Source organism: Quercus suber, unplaced genomic scaffold, assembly GCF_002906115.3.
Source record: "Quercus suber isolate HL8 unplaced genomic scaffold, Cork oak 2.0 scaffold_315, whole genome shotgun sequence".
Lineage (NCBI taxonomy): Eukaryota > Viridiplantae > Streptophyta > Magnoliopsida > Fagales > Fagaceae > Quercus > Quercus suber.
Window position 1 is genome coordinate 767,768 of NW_027069770.1, and position 20,019 is coordinate 787,786.

General features: G+C 35.7%; 1 protein-coding gene across 1 annotated transcript; it reads left to right on the plus strand.

The window, feature by feature from the left end:
• Window positions 1-14,970: 14,970 nt before the first annotated feature.
• Window positions 14,971-19,117, plus strand: LOC112013006 (guanylate kinase 2). The gene is made up of 11 exons (XM_024045390.2): window positions 14,971-15,348; window positions 15,803-15,838; window positions 15,984-16,088; window positions 16,206-16,273; window positions 16,344-16,473; window positions 16,823-17,185; window positions 17,928-18,049; window positions 18,129-18,264; window positions 18,389-18,434; window positions 18,544-18,649; window positions 18,752-19,117. The coding sequence occupies exons 2-11, from the start codon at window positions 15,836-15,838 to the stop codon at window positions 18,867-18,869; spliced, it is 1,197 nt and encodes a 398-aa protein (XP_023901158.1). The 5' UTR covers window positions 14,971-15,348; window positions 15,803-15,835; the 3' UTR covers window positions 18,870-19,117.
• Window positions 19,118-20,019: the final 902 nt, after the last annotated feature.

Sequence of the window (20,019 nt, forward strand, 5' to 3'; positions counted from 1 at the left end):
ATGCTACGGAAGGTAATGAGAGCGGCTAAAGATCCTTCACAAGGAAAACTTGGCCCCAACTGGGAAGGACCTTACAAGATCTCATCTTGGCAGAGGAAGGGGACCTACCACCTCGAAACCATAGACGGACGGAAATTGCAACACCCGTGGAACACAGAGCACCTACGGAGATACTACCAATAGAGACGACATAAAGGGCATCGACCCCTCCCCTAACTTTCCAGTTTATTTCTAAAGTTTTCAGTAGTTTTACTTCGAGCAGCTATTCCCATTATTTTGCTTTACTTTGAACAAATCTCTCTACCAATGCTTTTTTAAGCCCAAGGGGGCAGGCACGTTTTTTCCTATAAAGATTTCTTTCAGACTCTACTAAATTTTTCCTGCTTAAACTAGTTATTTCAATATCAGACAGTTAAAAATATGGTCCACATGATGGACGGATCATCCCAAGAGGATGAAAATCTTAAAGTCCTATGACGGACCGTTAAAAATATTGTCCACATGATGGACGGATCATCCCAAAAGGATGAAAATCTTAAGTCCTATGACGGACGGTTAAAAATATGGTCCACATGATGGACGGATCATCCCAAGAGGATGAAAGTCTTAAGTCCTATGACGGACGGTTAAAAAATAGTCCACAAGATGGACGGACCATCCCAAGAGGATGAAAATCTTATGTCCAAATAATGGACGGACCCAAAATAACGTTCGCAAGCTAGACGGATCATCCTAAAAGGATGGTAACTACTAAGTCCAGATAATGGACGGACCAATAATAACGTCCACAAACTGGACGGATCGTCCTACAAGGATGGTAAGTACTAAGTCCAGATAATGGACGGACCTAAAATAACGTCCGCAAGTTGGACGGATCATCCTAAAAAAGATGGTAACTACTAAGTCCACATAATGGACGGGCCCAAAAATAACGACCACAAGATGAACGGGTCATCCCCGAAGGGTGATAGCACTTAGAATCCGGGCTAAGCACACGTACTAAGCGGACCATTCTAAAACGAATGGTAATTCTAAAAGTCCCACGAATGGACAAATCATCTTAAGGGATGACGACCCTTGGTTAAACGGTTAATGAACGGAGGAATCGTATAAGCAGAACGGAGTTCATTTTAACATGAAATATACTTTAAAATAAAACACATGCATTTCACGAAGATAAAACAAAGGTCAACGGACCTTGCAGAATGTAAACATATTGAACGATCAATGTTCATATAAACCCTATAAACATGATGGGTATTAAAAATTGTTCTACACTTGATACAAAAAAAAAAAAAAAAAAAAAAAGAAAAAAAAAAGAAGATTAATTAGTAAAACTAAGTTATTACAAATCTATCTCTCTCTCTTTAGCTGGACGGTCCCCAATGTCCTTAGCCTGGCTGTCCGCAACGGTTTGATCTACAGGAGCTTCGGGACAGGGACGTTCTCGTCGAAAAGAAAATCAGTATCTTCAGACTGAACGGGCTGGACGGTTGAAGGCTCGGGGGCAGTGACGGTGACGGTGGATAAGTCTATATCCGGGTATAACGCCTTCACCTGACAGAGGGCATCGTCAAACCCATCGTTATAAACAAGACTCAATTCCGAAATGAGGGCGTCGAAATCGTGGTACTCACGTATCGCATCCTCCTTAGCCTAACGGACCTCATCGTCTTTCTCCACCAGGGCTTTCTTCAGACGGTCCGTCAGTTGGATACATTCGTCCCGGGCCGTCTCGGCCATCTTCAGCTTCTTCTCCTGGACGACCTTCCAGGCCTTAAGATCGAGCAGCTCCTCCTCCATCACCTTGGCTTTCTCACAAATCCAGCCAATGGTCGTCTCATGATTGAGACACCGTCCCATCATGCCTTTCATCATGATCATAGCCTGAGAACAACAAAAATGCATGAGTAAAATATTTAAGGCAGCAAGTGGTGAACGGGTGGACCAAAAGACGACGGAGTAATTACCTGAGCAATGTTGAAGAGGCCCGTCTCCCCCATCGCCTCTGTTGAGTGATTCCCCAAATCCTCCTAGTCGTCGGTAGTAATAATCGATGACAGCCTCACGAGGGCATACTTGGAGTCCTCATTGAGCAAGACGGGTGGCTTCTTCTGGCTACCAGACGGACCCGTCATTAGACCTTTGCCCGCACCGTGTTTAATCGAGGTGATTGACTTATTCCCCCCAGCCATCAAGTCGACGACCGATTCCAAGGGGATCTTGGGCTGTTTTGGCGGACGGTCACCCTTCACGGGCAATTTCCTCTTCAAACTTTGCTTGCTGGAGCCCGTCCCCATGGGGTCCGTTCCAGCTTCTTCGTTCTTTGCAGCCTGAAGTCTTATAGCTGCTCGCTTCTTCGCATCCTCCATCTCTAAAAAAGGTAGACGGATTAAGAAATAATAATAATAATGACAGTAAAAATAGGTAATAAGGGTCGACGGACTCACGTAAACGAGTCTGCTTCTCGTACTTTAGTGCCGCCGGGGTTGGTTCGGGCCCGTCACAATACCAGTGGATAGTGTTGAGGTTGACGAGCTTGGCCCTGGTCTGCTCCTCGGGCTTTGTCTTTGAAATTTTTTTTTCAAGGAAACTGAATTCCTCAAGTGTAATCTGGGGACGCCGTCGAACTACATCAAAGAGGACGGATGTTAAAAACATTATAAAAATTAGTAATGGAAGGAGTCATTTACGACGTGCCATACCGGATGGGTTTAAAATGCCCCAAACTGTGTCGACGGGCATGAAGTCCGTCTCCCCTGGATGACACATCCAATTATCTCCTTCGATGAAAAAGTAGCGGCTCTTCCAGTCTCTATTTGAGTCTGGGGTTTCAAAAATAACTTTCAGGACGGGGCTCCTAGGGACAAAGCTATACATGCCCCTCGACTTGTCTATCTCATCCGGACGGTAGCAGTGGAGGAACTCTTTTATCATAAGCCTTCTCCCACCGTCTGACATGGCTCTGTACAGAACCTCTATCGCGATGAAAACCCTCCAGGCATTAGGAGACACCTGGCTGACGGATATACCTAGGTATTTCAAGAGTTCGCAGTGTAACGAATTTAACGAAAATCTCAGGCCGGCCTTAAGCACTTGTTCGTACACACCTACTTCGTCAACTCCTTCGTAATAACATTTTTCTGACATGTAGGGTAGATGGAGTGGGATGTGGTCTGAGATTTGGTAACGGGCCCTAAGGGTATTAAAATGGGCTTCCTTGATAGTGGACGTGAAGGCGTGTACCGTCCACTCTGGAAGCATGATGAACTCCCTAAGTCCATTAGCTCCCACGACGGATCTAACTATTGGCTCTTCGTTGTCAGCTGAACCCTCTTGTATTTTGATCATCTCCAGGCCCTCATTTGTTGAGGACGAGGAGGATGATGACGGACTACTCTCCTCGCTCGGGGCGTTGTGGTCTTTGGGACCTGACGGGTATACCTCTTCGTAGTCTACCCCGTCACGGACGACCGACTGATTACTCGACGCACTAGACATGGCCTATAGGTAATGACAAAACCTAAGACTCTGACGAGTTTGGAAAGAACGACGGGCGCATAAAGTCTAAAAAGAGATAAAGAAGAGCTAAAATTAAAAGAGGACGGATAGGAAACTACTTACCAGAAGTTCAGAGTAAACAAGATGTTGCAGGCGACGGGTATGGGAGTGAACGGACTATTCTCTGACAGATGTGACAGACTCGCTCTGATAATTTTTTCCAGTAACAAGTGGAAAAATGAGGGGCGGGGGGGTCGATATTTATAGAGGATGTGCATGGAAGACGAAGCGACACCTCGTTCCAAAACAATGACCATTAACAGGATGACACTTGGCACGAGTCATTAATGTGTTAACTCCTGATCTAACAATGTACGGAGGTAAGTTCACGGATCTAGGTGTCATGAAAACATGATCGAGATTTTAAAACCGTCATCCCATGGGTCTGTTCTCTTATCCATGACGGACCCATCGGGTGAGGGGGCAACTGAAAGGGAGAAAATACGCGCTAGGATGCCTATTGTGATTGTACGGGCTGATTATAGTCCGCGAACATAAGAACAGACAAGCCCGTTATTTACATGAGGCCTTAAGTGGACGGACCTTAGGTGGACGGACCTGATACAGACGGAACGAAGAAAGATGGGCTGGTCGACCTTGGGCCTGTTGGACCCCTTAGTGGAAATACTTTGGCCCATTCTCGTAAGGCCCTAAACAGAGTCCTTGCGCTACTTGGACTCTAGAAATCTCATGTATTTGGTAAAGATCTTCCCTATAAGGAGAAGATCTATCCACCACGTTTCGGATTCTAAAAAAGAGGATTTCTACAAGGAAAAGACTTGGATGCCAATTCTAAGAGGAAAAACTTTCGATTACTATAAAAGCTCCAATACTCTCACCAATAAAGGTACGCATTATTTACCCTCTCTAGCATTCTAGAGTTGTGAGAATACTTTCTGACTTAACCTTCGGAGGGTATTTGGCTGGCACCACACCGGTGCCCTTTGATAGGTTTTCTTCTTTGTATTGTGTAGGTTTACGGTCGAGCGCGAAGGTATTGTGTGACTCACTGGTGAATTTCTCAGCTTCATCAGTTTGGAAGTGAAATAGGGTGAAAAGAAAACTTTAGAGAGAAAATGAAAAGGAAAATAAATTATGGAGCCCAGGTATTTTCTTCCCAAGCTCACCAAAAAGTTTTCTTCCCAAAATGGAGAGAAAACTGAAGTAAGAAATTGGGCATCATTTTTTTTGTTTAGATGTATTTTTTTTATGGACATGATTTTTTTTTTTTATAATAAATTTAGGTAATTGATTTTTTTTAATCACTTTTTTGGTTTTAATTGGGCCTCATTTTTTAATAAAGCTATATGCATAAATTTATACAAACTTACATTTTTCATCCCTCTATTTTTCCACTTCCAAAGAAACAAAAAGGATAAAAATTAAAATCTTTTTTATCATCCCATTTTTTTCATCCTCTCACAATTTTCTATTCTCTTACCTTTCACCCCTCCAACTAAATAGACCCCAAGAGAAAAACTTGATAATAATTAGAGGTAGAGAGTGTGACCAATTGTACGCAAGGATAGATGAATTGATAAGTATTCTTTTGAGATATCTAGATAGTTGGAGAGATGTCAGAAGATCATAGAGATGGACACTATATAAGAAGCTATTATCACTAATTAAGCTATCACTACTTGAAATCCTTTCCCCTTAATTATATTTTATTTTTATATTTTATGCCCATTGAATTATTATGGTATTTTATAACTTGTCGTTCAACAAGAATTTTGCTTTTAGAAGACATATATGCTGTGTCTCTTTTTCCATGGAAATATGTTGGTAATGACATCCATTTCATTAGAAGACACATATAATATGTGCTGTGACATCCATTTCAAATCACTGGTGATTTTTTTATAGGAATTAAAAAAAGAAAAGGAAAATTCAAATTGGACAAGGTCCGGTCCACTACTATTATGTTATTAAAAAAAACAGCCCAGCATGGTTAGATAACGAGGATGAGAAAAAAGAGCTGTAGGCCCGTAACGTAGCCTTTCGTGACAATTTACAGTTGGTCATAAGGTAATCTGGCCCATGTCACACGATTAGTGATAATTGAGTTTCACCCATTATATAATGGCCTTTGAGTTGAACAAGCAACTTTAATACTCATGGGAAGAGAATGATGTAATTTACTTCTCGGAGACTAGGAACTGTCCATGCAGTTTTGTTTTTGTTTTTTACCCTGAAAAGGGAAGCTATAATATTATTCACACACTATACGTCTAAACCTAGTTTTTACGAGCACTTTTAAATTTATGTATTTAAGCATGAATTTAGATATAGAATAAAATAAGGGATGAGAATACATATGACCGATTTTAGCTGATTTATTGAAGAATTCATAATTGATCCCAAAATGTTGGGATTAAGGCTTTATCGTTGTTGTTGTTGTCATTCATGGATGTCATGTTCATAGCACTCCACAAAAGAAAAGTAAACAAAATTAAGGGAGTATTTTATATGTGTCGAGCCTCCTCCTGCTGTTACCCTTGGATTGAACGAAAATATGCTTCATTATGCATATGACAGGCCTCGGTCTGTGAGACTCTACATAGGATAGGAGGCTCTTGCAATCGAATACCAAGACAGAATTTGGCTACTAAGCTTATGCCTGATCGCTGATGGTATGGCCCAAACGAACCATTGCCCAAAATCACTTTTGGATCAACGATGGAACACCATTAACTTAACACTCAAAAGAAAGCCCATAAAAGACACTGAATTTCTAAACACAACTCATCTGTATACAAGACATTACATATATATATATATATATATATGACAACTGTTTTTTTTTTTTTGGAAGATATTTATGATTTGCCTATATATATATATATATATATTCGTTGGATTCAAAGTTTTAAAAAATAATAATTAAAATTCAGCACAAGAAAAGGAAAATGAAAAAAAAAAAATCCCAAAGCATAAATAGAGACTTTTAAGGGTATATTATATCACAAATTTGAATGAAATTTGAATTGGAAAAACAAAAAATGTTAAATTATTTCTTTTACTGCCACATAATCTTATAAGAAATTAAGCAAAGTTATTAATAATATATTTAAAATATTGAGTGTTTCTAAGGTTAATATAATTTTTAGACAAATGTTTGGATCCAAACATGTTCAATAAGAAGATAATATGTGTCTTATCATGTACAATATGCATGACTCACTTGGTTGGTTGGGTTAAGTGAGTGATATACAGTACACGTGATCAGGACAAATGTCATATTCCTATTGATAGTTGGAGCCCAAGGTTCGAAACATGTTTAAAGCCAAACTTTGTTCTAATTCTTATCATAAGAGATTTTACAAATTCCTATGACATTTTATGCATACCATATCAGTTGCTTAATGTAAAAATTGTCATGCTAATTATTTAATTCTCTCTCTCTCTCTCTCTCTCCATATCTATATATTCACACTACTAAAATTTCAATACCAAAAGATCATTATAACTACGATTGAAATTTGATTGGTGTCTTGGTCTGATGAGAGTGAACAATCATAATGGAGGGGACAATATAAATTAAAATTTGATCATATCTAAAATAAATAATCATTACAACTTAATAATTATAGGTCCTACAAGTGCAAGTAGCCCTCCCACCATGTCCAACTTTGCATCATTGACTGTGTTCTTTGCACATTCTTCGTCTCCCCGCTTCCCACAACCCTTTTTTTTTTTTTTTTTTGAATGGAAAATGTTATCTGGAGGGAAATATTTTCAATGGAAGATGATTATAGAGAAAATTATTTGTTTTCCTTTATAATCTAAAAAGTAAAAAAAAGAGTATATGTTTTGAATAATTTTGGATACAATTCAAATACCCAATAATGGTGGCAATTATAGTTGTGGAAAATGGTGATGGTGTCAATGGTGGCAATGGTAGCAATAGTAGGAATTTGATCAATAATGGCATTGACAGTGGATGATTTATGGTAGGTGGCGCCAGTGGTGGATCAAACTTAGTCAAAATCCTTGATTTTAGGGTTTGATCGTATGTTCGCATTAGAGCTTGCTCCTTAATTTGATTGACATAAATGAGTTTTACAATTATTTAAAATTCAACAGATCCTAAGCACTAATTAGATTTGGTAAACAAAGTCTGGGAGATGGTAGGTAGCAATAATGGTGGGTCAAAATTAATTAAAATCCTTAATTTTTAGGGTTTAACCGTAAGTTTGAATTAGCATTTGCACCATAATCCCATTGACACAAATGAGTCTGGAAATTTTATGAAATTCATTAAATTTCGAGTGTTAATTGGATTTGAAAAACATGTTTTTAGGCATCTTGATTTTTATGAAAAAATTTTCAAAAAATCCCGAGGGGTCAAAATGGGATGATGGAAGTGGCCATGAGGTTTTCTTAGCAAATCTAGTGTAAATTTTTTTGGAAAATACTCCTAGTGGAAAAGTTAACCTAGTTTGAATCATCAAGACCAAGGTAACAAAATTAGACTTGAAACTACATCAATTAGTTATCAATCAAATGACACTCCTTATGGGTAAATTAAAGGAAAATATTTACATGATACAACCAGAAGGATCCCAAGTAAAACGATAGGATGAGAAAGTAAAAAAATTAAAATGATCTCTAGGTGCTTTAGAGTAGTCTTCAAGACAATAGAATTTTATGCTCAACCAAATGTAGACACCCCATTTTCTCAACCTCCATTGAACCTCATCCAAGGGAAAAAGGGTAATTTCACATCTTAAAGGTAAAATTTTAATTTTGATCTTTATATTTCCAATTACTTCACATAAAATAAATCCTAAAGTCTTAACAATCAAAATGATATGTCATGAGAACCAATCGAACCACTAGATTTATAGATATGGCAAAATCAAATTTCAACGACCAAGATGCAACTACATAATTGAGTCTAATCATGTGTGATTATGAACAACTAATTTTGATTGGTTCCATGAAGAATTAGTTTGAATTAACGACGTGTCATAATTCTACTAGATTAGATTTAAAATAATTATGAGGGTGCACACATTTGATAAGTTAGATTGGTAAATGGTGATAATCCTAAATAGTTGTTGAAATTTTCTTTTAAATGGGTAATCAAACAATAATTAAGGGTTATAAATGCCAAAATAAAGGTAATTTGGCTCGAACTTAGCAAAAATCTAGATTTCATCATGTGCAATAGCTATTTCCAATTCAAAAATAGAAAAAAAAAATGCAAGTTGTCATGATGTCTCATCAACATAAATTAGTACATTGGATAGGAGAGGCTAGAACAACGAGACCATTGTCTTTTGAAATTGTGACAGTGCAATTTTAAAGCCAAAATGGCATAACTGTTCAATGGTAATGGTGATGTAGACTACAAAATGCAATCTTAAACCATCTTTTGGATGGCCAACTTGCCAAAATCCCGCTTTAAAATTAAACATTGCAAATATCTTTACATTTGAAATATGTTGGAAGAGAAAACTCTTATTTGGCAAAAGAAACTTGCAATCAACTAGAATATGATTGAGATCTTGGTAATTGATAATAAGCCAGAGTATCACAAACAGGGGAAGAAGACTTATGATACTTTCAGGACCATTAATGGGATAAAGGGAAAAAGATGAAAGAACTATAATGGGATAGACACACAAAGGGGAAGGAATTATGGCAATGTTTATAGGAGGAGGATTTTTGGAAAGGTAGTCTGCAATAATATTATATCTCCCTTATATGTGTTTTACTTGAAATTTTTATTGTAAAAACCAATTTGCCCATCTAAGAAGTTGAGAATGAGGAAGTATGTTCCTTTCGAAAATGAAGTGTTTTTGGGAAGGAATACATATCCATTTCAATGAGAAAGTTGTGGTTAGGAAGGTGAAACTGGAAATTTTCAATTCTATGTTTTATTGCAAGTATTTCTCTAAAAGTGGAATGGTAGAGAAGTTTTGAGAGATTGAACGCACCACTCTTGTATCCATAAATATGGACATTCCATGAACACAGAATCGAGTAGGGAAATACATGAACTTATGTTCCTAGGCAACTTGCAAGGGACCGTATGACTTCTTTGTTTTCTAAAACCTGAGTGACTGAGTATGAGATATTCTCCACGATAGATTTGCTAATCCAAGACTTAAAAGAGAGGATTCGAATAGTTGAGCCAAAGCTCTTAACCATTTCACCAATAGTAAAGGATCTTTGAGTTTATTTCCTTCTCATTGGACAAAAGAAAAGGTAAAAAATGCAATTGTTAACACAACTTCAATCCCTGGAAGCATCCCAAAGTGCTCAAAAAGGAAAACTGGTCTCTCAAGCTCTCCAATGTTTGTATATACTCCCAAACTCATATCATGATTGTATAATAACCTATACATAACTCCACCATCCTCGTTTTTCTTACCAAAACTGATAGGGAACATTTTCACTAAATCTAAATCACTCTAACACATGAGAATCTTCAAGTCCACTGTAGTCATTAGGTCCACAGAAATCATTGGGTAGCCTTGTTTGGTACCCTGCGATGCAATCCATCCATCGCCTACTCGTCCAACACAACATGATAACAGAAGAGTAAAACCCAACAAATAAGTAGCTACACTTAGTTCTCTAACCTTTACATATCCTCCACTCCACTATCTCTATATGGAAAGAACGTTTAGACCATGCGCAAAGATCTACCTACATAGTCGTATCCACCAAATATGAGAAATTAAACTCGAAGATCTTGGGGCATTAACTCCACTGTGCTCTATGTAGACACCTCATTTTGTACTTGTTAATAACCTTTAATCCCCAGCCTTAATGATAAGCTTAAAATACATCAACCAAGGGTAATTAAAAAGTTCTCAATAGTTCAAAAGTAATCACAACTCAAAAGAGTTCGAATTACTTTGAAAACGATGCTAAAAAATGATATTTGCTCAGTGTTTGACCATAACATTTGTTCCATAAATAATTTTTGAGTAAGGTTTATTTCATTGGAAAAGTAGACATCTTGGGATTTAATTTGAACATAAATTTTATGTAATTTGAATATAAAATGAGTGAGTTATGACTGTTTGAAGTTGGGCCAATAGTGTAATTAATTTAGGATTCTACGTGTGCTTGTTTGAAGTCGTGTATGTGCGTACATGGTGCATTCCAAAACTTTAGTTTAAAGGGCCCAAAGCCTCATTCTTTGATAGGGGAGAGGCCCTAGACCCTTAAAAAACGTCCAAAACCCTCAAAAAAGCCCTAAAAACCATAGTTTACACATATAAACACTCACTTTATGTCTCCAATCTAAACCCAAGCTAGAAAGAGTATCTCTTTGTTTTCTAAAACCCTAATAATCTTTTCTAATCACTCACACAGCAGCTGCATGTTTTTCTTGCCTAAAAAAACTTCTCTTTAGTTAGTGTTTTAAGGCAGAAACTTGTTTTTTTTTTTTTTTATTTTTTTTTTAACAAAATCTTTTCAATATAAGTTGTTCTTGAGTTGTGATTCCTAAGAACTATTGTGTTCTTTATTATCTTTGTTCCCTAAATCTAATCTTTGTGTTGTCAGCACTAAGGGACCAGTTAAACAAAGCTCTAAACTCATAATCTTAAGCAAAGTGAGTGTTTTTTCCATGAACTCATTCTTTGTAATATGATTTATATAAGATATAGTTTCTATAAGTACTCAGAAAGTAATAGTCTAAGCCCACTAAGAACAATGATGCCTTGGCCTTCAAACCAAGCCCAAACAATAAAATTTCTAAAGAGAGTGGAAAGACAATTCAATAGTGGTTCAAGATCAAGTTTTAGTTTATGGCCGAAGAATTCGAAGTGTTATATAATTTTCTCTTAAGTAGCTGTTATAAATGATAATCTCCTTGGGTTTGTCCGAGGATTGGTTACTTATTCACAAATGTTCCAAGTTTTGCCCTACCTTATCCATTATCACCTTTTCTGTTTTTCTTATCCCTGAAGAAAATGTTCAACCCCTTAATCTGGAGGTTCCTCTTCCTTATATATCCTTCCTTCTTGCATCCCAACCCTCCATTTGTATGTTTCAGGGCTTTTTCTCAGGATACATGTCCCATCAAAGTTCCACTGAACGTGGTAAAAGGAGCTGTTAGCCGTGAAGTAACTGTTCAAGTGTTATTTCCTCATTAATGCAACTGATAAGGTTGTTGCAGGGTATTCAATGCGGAGGGGGAAGGTATGCTTTTTTAGGAAGCTTCCTCCCACCGTCTTTACCCCCCCTTATGGTCCTTCTTCTTCTCCATAAGTTCTTATGTAACACCATTTTGCATTCCCTCACATCCTCGACTTAGTGATGTCTTTAGGGCGAATACCCTTATACGAGTGGGATTGTATGAGACGCTTTTGTATTCTAATTCTCTTTAGTCCTCGGACCCTCTACAATTTCTCTAACTTGTTATATTTGATTTGTTTGTTGTTTTTTTTTATTATGTTTAATATGTGTTAATCTAATCTTGGGTTGATTATAATATGTTCTTGCTTTGTTATTTTAGTTTCTATATAAAGATTGACGTGATTATTTATTTAATGTAGTTTAGTATACTTATTTGATTTGTTTCATGATTATTTGTTTATGTTGATGTTTGCTTTATTTACTTTATGTTAGCTTAGTGTTTAGGGTTTCTAACATGCTTATTTGATTTCATATGCTTTATCTTTGTTTGTTACAATCTGCAAATACATGATTTTATAGATTTTGTGCTTAGGATGCAAATGCATGCTTAAGCATGGTTTCGACCATGCATACACATGTGGTTAAGTATGCGTATACACTCCGAACCTAGATTAGGGCAAAATTATTATTTTTTATTGAACTATTTTTTTTTCACATGTTTTTTTTAATCTGATTGACTTTGAATTCTCTATTTTAGGTTATTTAAATATGTTAATTTGCTTTCCATATTTTTTTCAGTCAACCTTTACATGTTAGGTTTAATTTGATATTTTTCCTTTTGTGTTTATTTAATTGTTAGTTTTCATGTTCAATAATATTTGTTTAATTTGGTTTTAATGTGTTTCTTTTTTTGTTATTATGTGATATTTAACATGTTGTGTGTGCTTTTTTTTTTTTTTTTTTAATCTTTAATTAAATATGGCCTAACAAGTAGCATCACATAATGGAGATCAGATTATAAGCCGAGCTATTTTATAGATTTTGTGCTAAGGATGCATATGCATGCTTAAGCATGGTTTCGACTGCGCATACACATGTGGTTAAGTATGCATATGCACTCTGTACCCAGACTAGAGCAAAATTATTATTTTTTATTTAACTAATTTTTTTTCACTTTTTTTTAATTGACTTTGAATTCTTTATTTTAGGTTATTTAAATATGTTAATTTGCTTTCCCTATTTTATTTGGTCAACCTTTACATGTTAGGTTTAATTTGATATTTTTCCATTTGTGTTTATTTAATTGTTAGTTTTTCATGATCAATAATATTTGTTTAATTTGGTGTTAATGTGTTTCTTTTTTTGCTATTATGTGATATTTAACATGTTGTGTGTGCTCTTTTTTATCTAGTGCATAATGTATGTTTAACTTTAGGACTATGATGTGTGTGTGTGTGTGTGTGTGTGTGTGTGTGTTTTTTTTTTTTTTTTTTTAATCTTTAATTAAATATGGCCTAGCAAGTAGCAACACATAATGGAGACTGGATCACAAACTGGGCAGTTTTGGGTGCCTAACACATTCCCAAGTTGTATCTAAACTCTAAACTCATAATCTGGTATGTAGATTAATGTATGTAAGTAAGTGGCTCAAAAGGCTCAATTTGATTCTTGGACCTAAACTAGGTGACGACTCCCAAATCTCCGCCTCCAGTCCATTTGGCTGAAGCGTACTTCCTATGGGGGCATGAACCACACGTGAGTAGTGTGAGACAGTGTGCCTACACTCCCTATAAGAGAATTGTCTAACTCCATGGGAACTTGATAAGCTCTATACCACTATATAGGCGCCATGCCTCATCCTCTCCAAAATACATGCATAATTTTTTAGCTCTCATACTTTTGGAGTTATTAAAAACTATTGAGTTACTGACTTAACCTTTAAAGGGTTTTTGTCTAGCACCACACCAGTGCACTCTGTCGGCATTTTCACTTTTTGGGTTTCCTAATATTGTGAGTTAAGATGATTGACTTACATACTATATATTCTTTGCATCATCAACTATGAGCTAAAAGCGATCACTTTATTTAATTATTTAATTTTCATAGTTGGTGAGGGTGAGTTGAACGTTGAAACTTTGAATGTATTATTGTACTCATACTCAAAATAGAGTTTGACGTTAGAGGGTTGGTTTAACTTTTTCACCTTTTCTCAAACAAAAAAATAAAAAAAACTTTTTCACTTTGTTTTTAATATATTATCCGAACAATTAATTTAATATTTGATGAAATTATGAAACTCATTCTTTTAGATTTTTTTGTTGCAATATCATTCCTTTCATCCAATAAGCAAGAGTCCGCAAAGAGTAAAAGGTTACAATAACCCTTCCAATATTTATCTTTTCTTACTCTTTTGGGCTAGGCAAGAGTTTAGGCCAAACAAAATTGATGTATGTTATTACCACACGTGTCAGCTCCCTATCACGTATGAACAAACGTGTCAGCCTCTCACTTGATTAGAATCTAAAGTCATTTCCTTCACCGTCACACAACAATAGAGTCGCACATGGTACTTTCCTTAACATTTGAATCCTTCCAAAGGTGGTCACTGTTAGCACTTAGCAGGGTATTTTTTTTTTTTTTTTTTGTTTAATTTTCTAATGTACTTGTTTTTAGAAGAACCCAAATTGTTTTGCACCTAATAAAATTCTTTTAGAACCTTTTGTTTGGAGAATCAAATTCTTTTACACCTTAACCCAAAAAAAAATCAAGGTTTTTTTAAGAATCAAATTCTTTTACACTTGGATTCTTAAAAATAAAATATTCTTTTACATCTAAAACTTTTTTCTCCTAAAAAAATAAAAAAGAAATAAAGTGGTACTATAATTTTTTTTTAATAATTTCATAATAAAACTGATAAGTTATTATTGGCTCCTATTTAAACCCACCATTAAATTATTTTTTTTATCAACCATTAACAATTTACTATTTAAATTTTATTATAAAAATGTAATGAAGATATTCTGCCCATGCCTTTATTCAAAAGAAAAAGAGAAAATTTAAATTTTTTTTTTTTTTAGTGTCAACAAAAATTGAATTATAAAAGTCTTTATCCATTTATTTATATATATTTTTTTGATAGAATCTTTACCTATTTAAATTTTCTATAAATGTTTGAAAAAAACCTATGGAATCTATCAATAGGCCCAAAAACAATAGTAAATAAATATCCCAATTAAAAAAAAAAAAGTAAAGAAATACTCCGTAAAGGGCAAGAAGCTTCATAAGCACCTCACAAGAAAACGAAAGCCGGTCTTTGTTGTAGTTGTTGTTGCGTGAATTGAATGCGACCAAAAAGACAACCCCTTTTCTCTCTTTCTCTCTCTAGAGCCTTAGAAAGAAGAGAGGAAGAGAATCTCTTTCCTACAAATACCAAGTGAGAATAGAATGCCTCTCAATTTATCTTGCAACTTCTTTTACAAGCCTTGTTCTTTTTTTCTTCCTAAGTTTGTTCTGATTTGATTTTCATAGACTTAAGGTTGAAAAAGAACCCCCATACACACATACACACGCACACCACCACCAACATTAAAAAAGGAAAGAAAGTGGCCTTTCTTTAAAGTTTAATCTCTCCTTATAAATATCAATCACTGGTTTTTGGCCATAGAGGCCGCTGCTTATTCAAAGGTAAGGGGTCTCACTCTTTTAGATTTATTTCGGTTTCTTTTAATTTTTTTCATCCCCATTGCATTGTTCATTGTGTTTAGTTCCAATTAATTGTTTGATCCATGGTTTTTGGCTCTGTCAATTGTTTTTTCAATTTTTTTTTTTAATAAAACTAACATGGGTTTATTTCAATGGAATACGTTTGATTTTTGTACATAGAAGTTGAAACATTAATTGGGCAACTGGGTTTTTATTCTTGGAGTCTGTTTTTGTTTTTATGCTGTTCAAGTTTGCGTTTTTGCTTTTATTTTTTAAATATTTGTATTTGTCATAATGTTTGATTGCTTCAATGGGGGGGGGGGGGGGGGGGAGGGGGGGGGGGGGGTTTGTACCTTTATGGCTAGAATTTTGCATATGGTGCTAGATCCAGAAAAATCTGTGTGTATTCTCATACCTTTCCATGTATGTTGACCAGGGTGAATCTAGAGTTTGTGGCATAGAGTTCTCAATGGTGAGCTTTTAATATTATATTTCACCACTTTCATTGTGCATAGTGGGAAAATTTGAACTTTAATGCAAGTAGATAGTGACGTCTAAATGTGGATCAAAGAGATCGCTTTCTTCTAATTTGATCTGTATTTTCTTGTGGTCATCAGGGAGAAGCCCCAGCTTTCATTGAGGATGATCTGCAAAAGGGTTTTTCAAATGGGTTTGATTTGAAATCTAAGGACGCAACACCAACTGTCATTGGCAATAAAGCAGTATGATGATCCAATTTATGATTATGATCTCCTATGGTGTTTCTCTTTGTGCTTTAGTGATTCACTGTGACAATCATATTTTCCCAATTGAAAATTGTCCATGTATCTTTTTAACAGTACCTGATTGGTGGAGCTGATGATGAATCAATCAGAGTTCAAGTTTGGGACCATAGTAGAGGCGGATGGTGAGTTTATTGTTTAGCCTTAGAGTAGCTTCATTCAGGTGCGGTTACTAATGTCTGTTAGAATTTGCAGGGTGAATCCTACTGTGCTAGGAACAAAACCCAAGCCATGTAAAGGCCATTCAGCAGTGCCTTTAAATGAGGGTCAAATATTGGTTATTCAGAAAGGTACTAGCCTAGATGATGGCGTTTGGTTTCTTGAGGTTGGTATCATACAAACTTTTTAGAACCTTTAAAATGAAGTCATTTATTACTTTCTTATAGCAGTCCAGGTTGCAAAGTACTTTGAAGTTGAGATGGTACAAGATTCAGCACCATGATGATAATTGAAATCCAAATGATTTTCTTTCTCAAAAAATTTGAAATAATCACATTTCTGATGCCATGGAGAACATAAAAAAGAAGTTTGTTTTGAATACTATGTTAGCCTAAATTGAAACAATCATTTTTTTTACTGGTATTTGAACACCCCCAATCCAGCAGTTGTAAATTTCATGTACATTCTTAATCCTTCTGTACCTTAAACTGTTTGATTTGCTTAAATATTGGTAGGTGGACACCCAATATGTTAGGGAACAGAGAAAAATATTGGGGACTGAGGTTGTTGCTTGGAGCAAGGGTGTGAAGGGCAACGCTGAGAAGCCTGTTGTTATCAGTGGTCCTTCTGGAGTAGGTAAGGGTACACTGATATCCATGCTTATGAAGGAATTTCCATCTATGTTTGGGTTTTCTGTGAGCCACACAACCCGGGCTCCAAGGAACATGGAGAAGGATAGTATTCATTACCATTTCACTGAACGAAGTGTTATGGAGAACGACATAAAAGATGGAAAGTTTCTGGAGTTTGCTTCTGTTCATGGAAATCTCTATGGAACTAGTGTTGAAGCTGTTGAAGTGGTAGCAGATGCCGGGAAGGTAAATCTGTGCATATTTGTGTCTTTAAAACCAATTATTTACTTCCCAAATACAGCATGTATGTATTATTTGTTTTGGGATCACTTTTGACTAGGGTATGGCTTTCATTTATTTTAGATCTACAAAAAGCAGTGGTGTAAAAATGCGTGTTTTCTCATTCTTTTGCCACTAAATGAGGAAGCTAGCAGTTTATATCAGCAAATTGCATTGAGTTATTTTTCTTTGTTGATGGAATCAATAGTGAGCCTTTTTGGTTGGTTATCAATGGGAATTTACCTATAATTTTATTGCCCTAAAATTAAAATTAAAATGCTTATAAGTTTGTAGTTTGTTTGGTGCTTAATGATGAGTGTTTTAACCAAGTTAATTTCTTAAAATAATGTTTAAAAAAAAAAAATTAATTTATAATTCAATTGTTACAAGAGTCAGGTTTGATTTGAACATTGGTTCTCCTTGTGAAGGAGACCAGGCAATGCTAGAGAGTTACAATATTGTGTGTTGGTTGTTATTACTTTATATGATATGAATTATAAGAGGGCTTGAGTTGGAATCATAAATTTTCCTAAGATAAGAAATATCATCTAGATTTTGGTGTGCTGACATTGATATATATTTTTAAAATTTTTTTATTGGATAATTGTAGAAGCTTTGTGAATTACACTGTCAAACAAGCATTGCCTTTTGTAGCAAACTTAAAATATAGTTTTCTCTCTGCTAATGCTTTTGTCTCCTTTCAATGTAGAGATGCATTCTTGACATTGATGTTCAAGGGGCAAGGTCTGTAAGGGCTAGTTCTCTTGAAGCTATATTCATCTTTGTCTCCCCACCATCAATGGAGGAGCTGGAGAAGCGCCTCCGTGCAAGGTGAGTTGGAGATTCCCATTTATATCTTTTCTATTCTCAAATTCTACCATCTTGGTTCCAACTTGAATAATGTAAACAGGGGGACAGAGACAGAGGAACAGATTCTAAAGCGACTCCGAAATGCTCAGGCAGAAATGGAGCAAGGGAAATCATCAGGCATTTTTGATCATATCTTGTATAATGATAATCTTGAAGAGTGCTATGAAAATCTTAAGGTAATTTGTCTGATGTCTTGCACCACACCTAATGCTGTTGCAGATGCTATGTTTTAAATTTTATCTGTTGCCAGAAAATAACTCCACTCCTTAATTCTGACATAACAACTCTCATTTGGTGTAGGAACTCTTGGGACTTGATGGAAATGTCACTGCTACCCCTAAATCATGTAAGAAGTCCCTCAAATAAACTAGTATCATGTGACTAGTGTTCATTTATTCTTTTAGATATTATATGCCATGAAAATTAAATTTGAAGTGTTTAAAATGTCAATTCAGCACCATATGGGGTTGATCTTCCTCTGGACTTGTCAATTTCAAAAATTGATCAGAAAATCATCATTAAGCGTGGAAGTCCAGAACTGAAAACTGCTACAAAGAACTTGTAAGTTTTGTGCATGTGTTATTTATTTATTTATTTATTTTTATTGATACACCTAAAAGGTGAGATTTTCAACTTATTGGCATGTATATGTGTTCTGAGCAGGATTGTGTTGGATTTGTCCACTCTCAAAGGAGGGGCGCCTGGACGGACGAGAGGCCTAAATGTTTATGCCATTGATTCATTATCAGATGAGTTGAATGGATTCAACCAGCTGAGCTAACGACTCCCAGCTTTGGCTATACTAACTTGGGGTCTCATTTTCAAAAAATTTCTTTAATCTTTCCTTTATGTAACTTCAAAAGAGGAAAAGGCATAATGTTCTAGATGTCATTATGTGAGACCATAACATTATTTCCATTTTTTGCGCTACGTTTTTGCCCTATTCTTTGCTTGTTTGAGAATATTTGAACATTTACCACTCCCAACTTGGGCAATGAGAAATGGATTATGAATTATGCGGCAATGAAAGGTACTTGTAGCCAGCTGATACTCACATTAGTCTACCATTAACAATACTTTCTACCATTCACAAGTTATCAGCTCACTAGTTATTAAAAGAATTGTATATTTAGAGGTGTGGTTTGGCTCTAGTGCATTTGACCCAACACAATTCAAACACGTGTTTAAATTGCTTACGTGCTGGCATCTGTCCTTGGGCATTGATCACTGTGCACCGGACGGAAGATTTGCCGGTATTTAGAAGAGTAAGCCTGACTATCTAACTTTTAAACTTGATAAAATTCATCAACTTCTCATGAATGCAATGATAACCACCATCTTGCAATTTTCTTTTCTGTTTTGCCCGCTTAGGTAGGTACTAGGTACCCACCGTTTGTCCCCCATCTGGGGGAAACGTGAAAATAATTGGTTTTCTAGGAAAAATCTAAAAGCATTTTATTTCGTGGTGCTGTCCTTCAATATTATGTGAACAGAAGAAAGACTGGTTCAACCATTTAATTCAAAGTCAAAACAACGGTGTGCGAAACCGGTCTATAAATACTGCCCTATCACGCACTCTGCACTCATCTAAAATTTTGACAACTTTCTAACCATAATTGACTAGGAAAGATTGACTCAGCAAAATAAAAAAAAAGACTTGGAAAGATGGTGTTCTGCAGTAGTTTATTTCTTCATATCTAGATATACAGTAATGCTAGTAGCACATCTTTTCCTACCTCCTGTTTATGGGTCAATTTTTAATTGGATTTTAACATTTTCAAGTATATGTGAGACTCATATGAAGTATTGAAATCTAATTAGAAGTTGACGGTATATTTATCCTTTTTTGTAAAAGAAAAATAAATCAATGCAAATAAAATATACCAAATTGACAATTTAAATGTATCTTTAGTGAGTTCTAGTTAGATTAA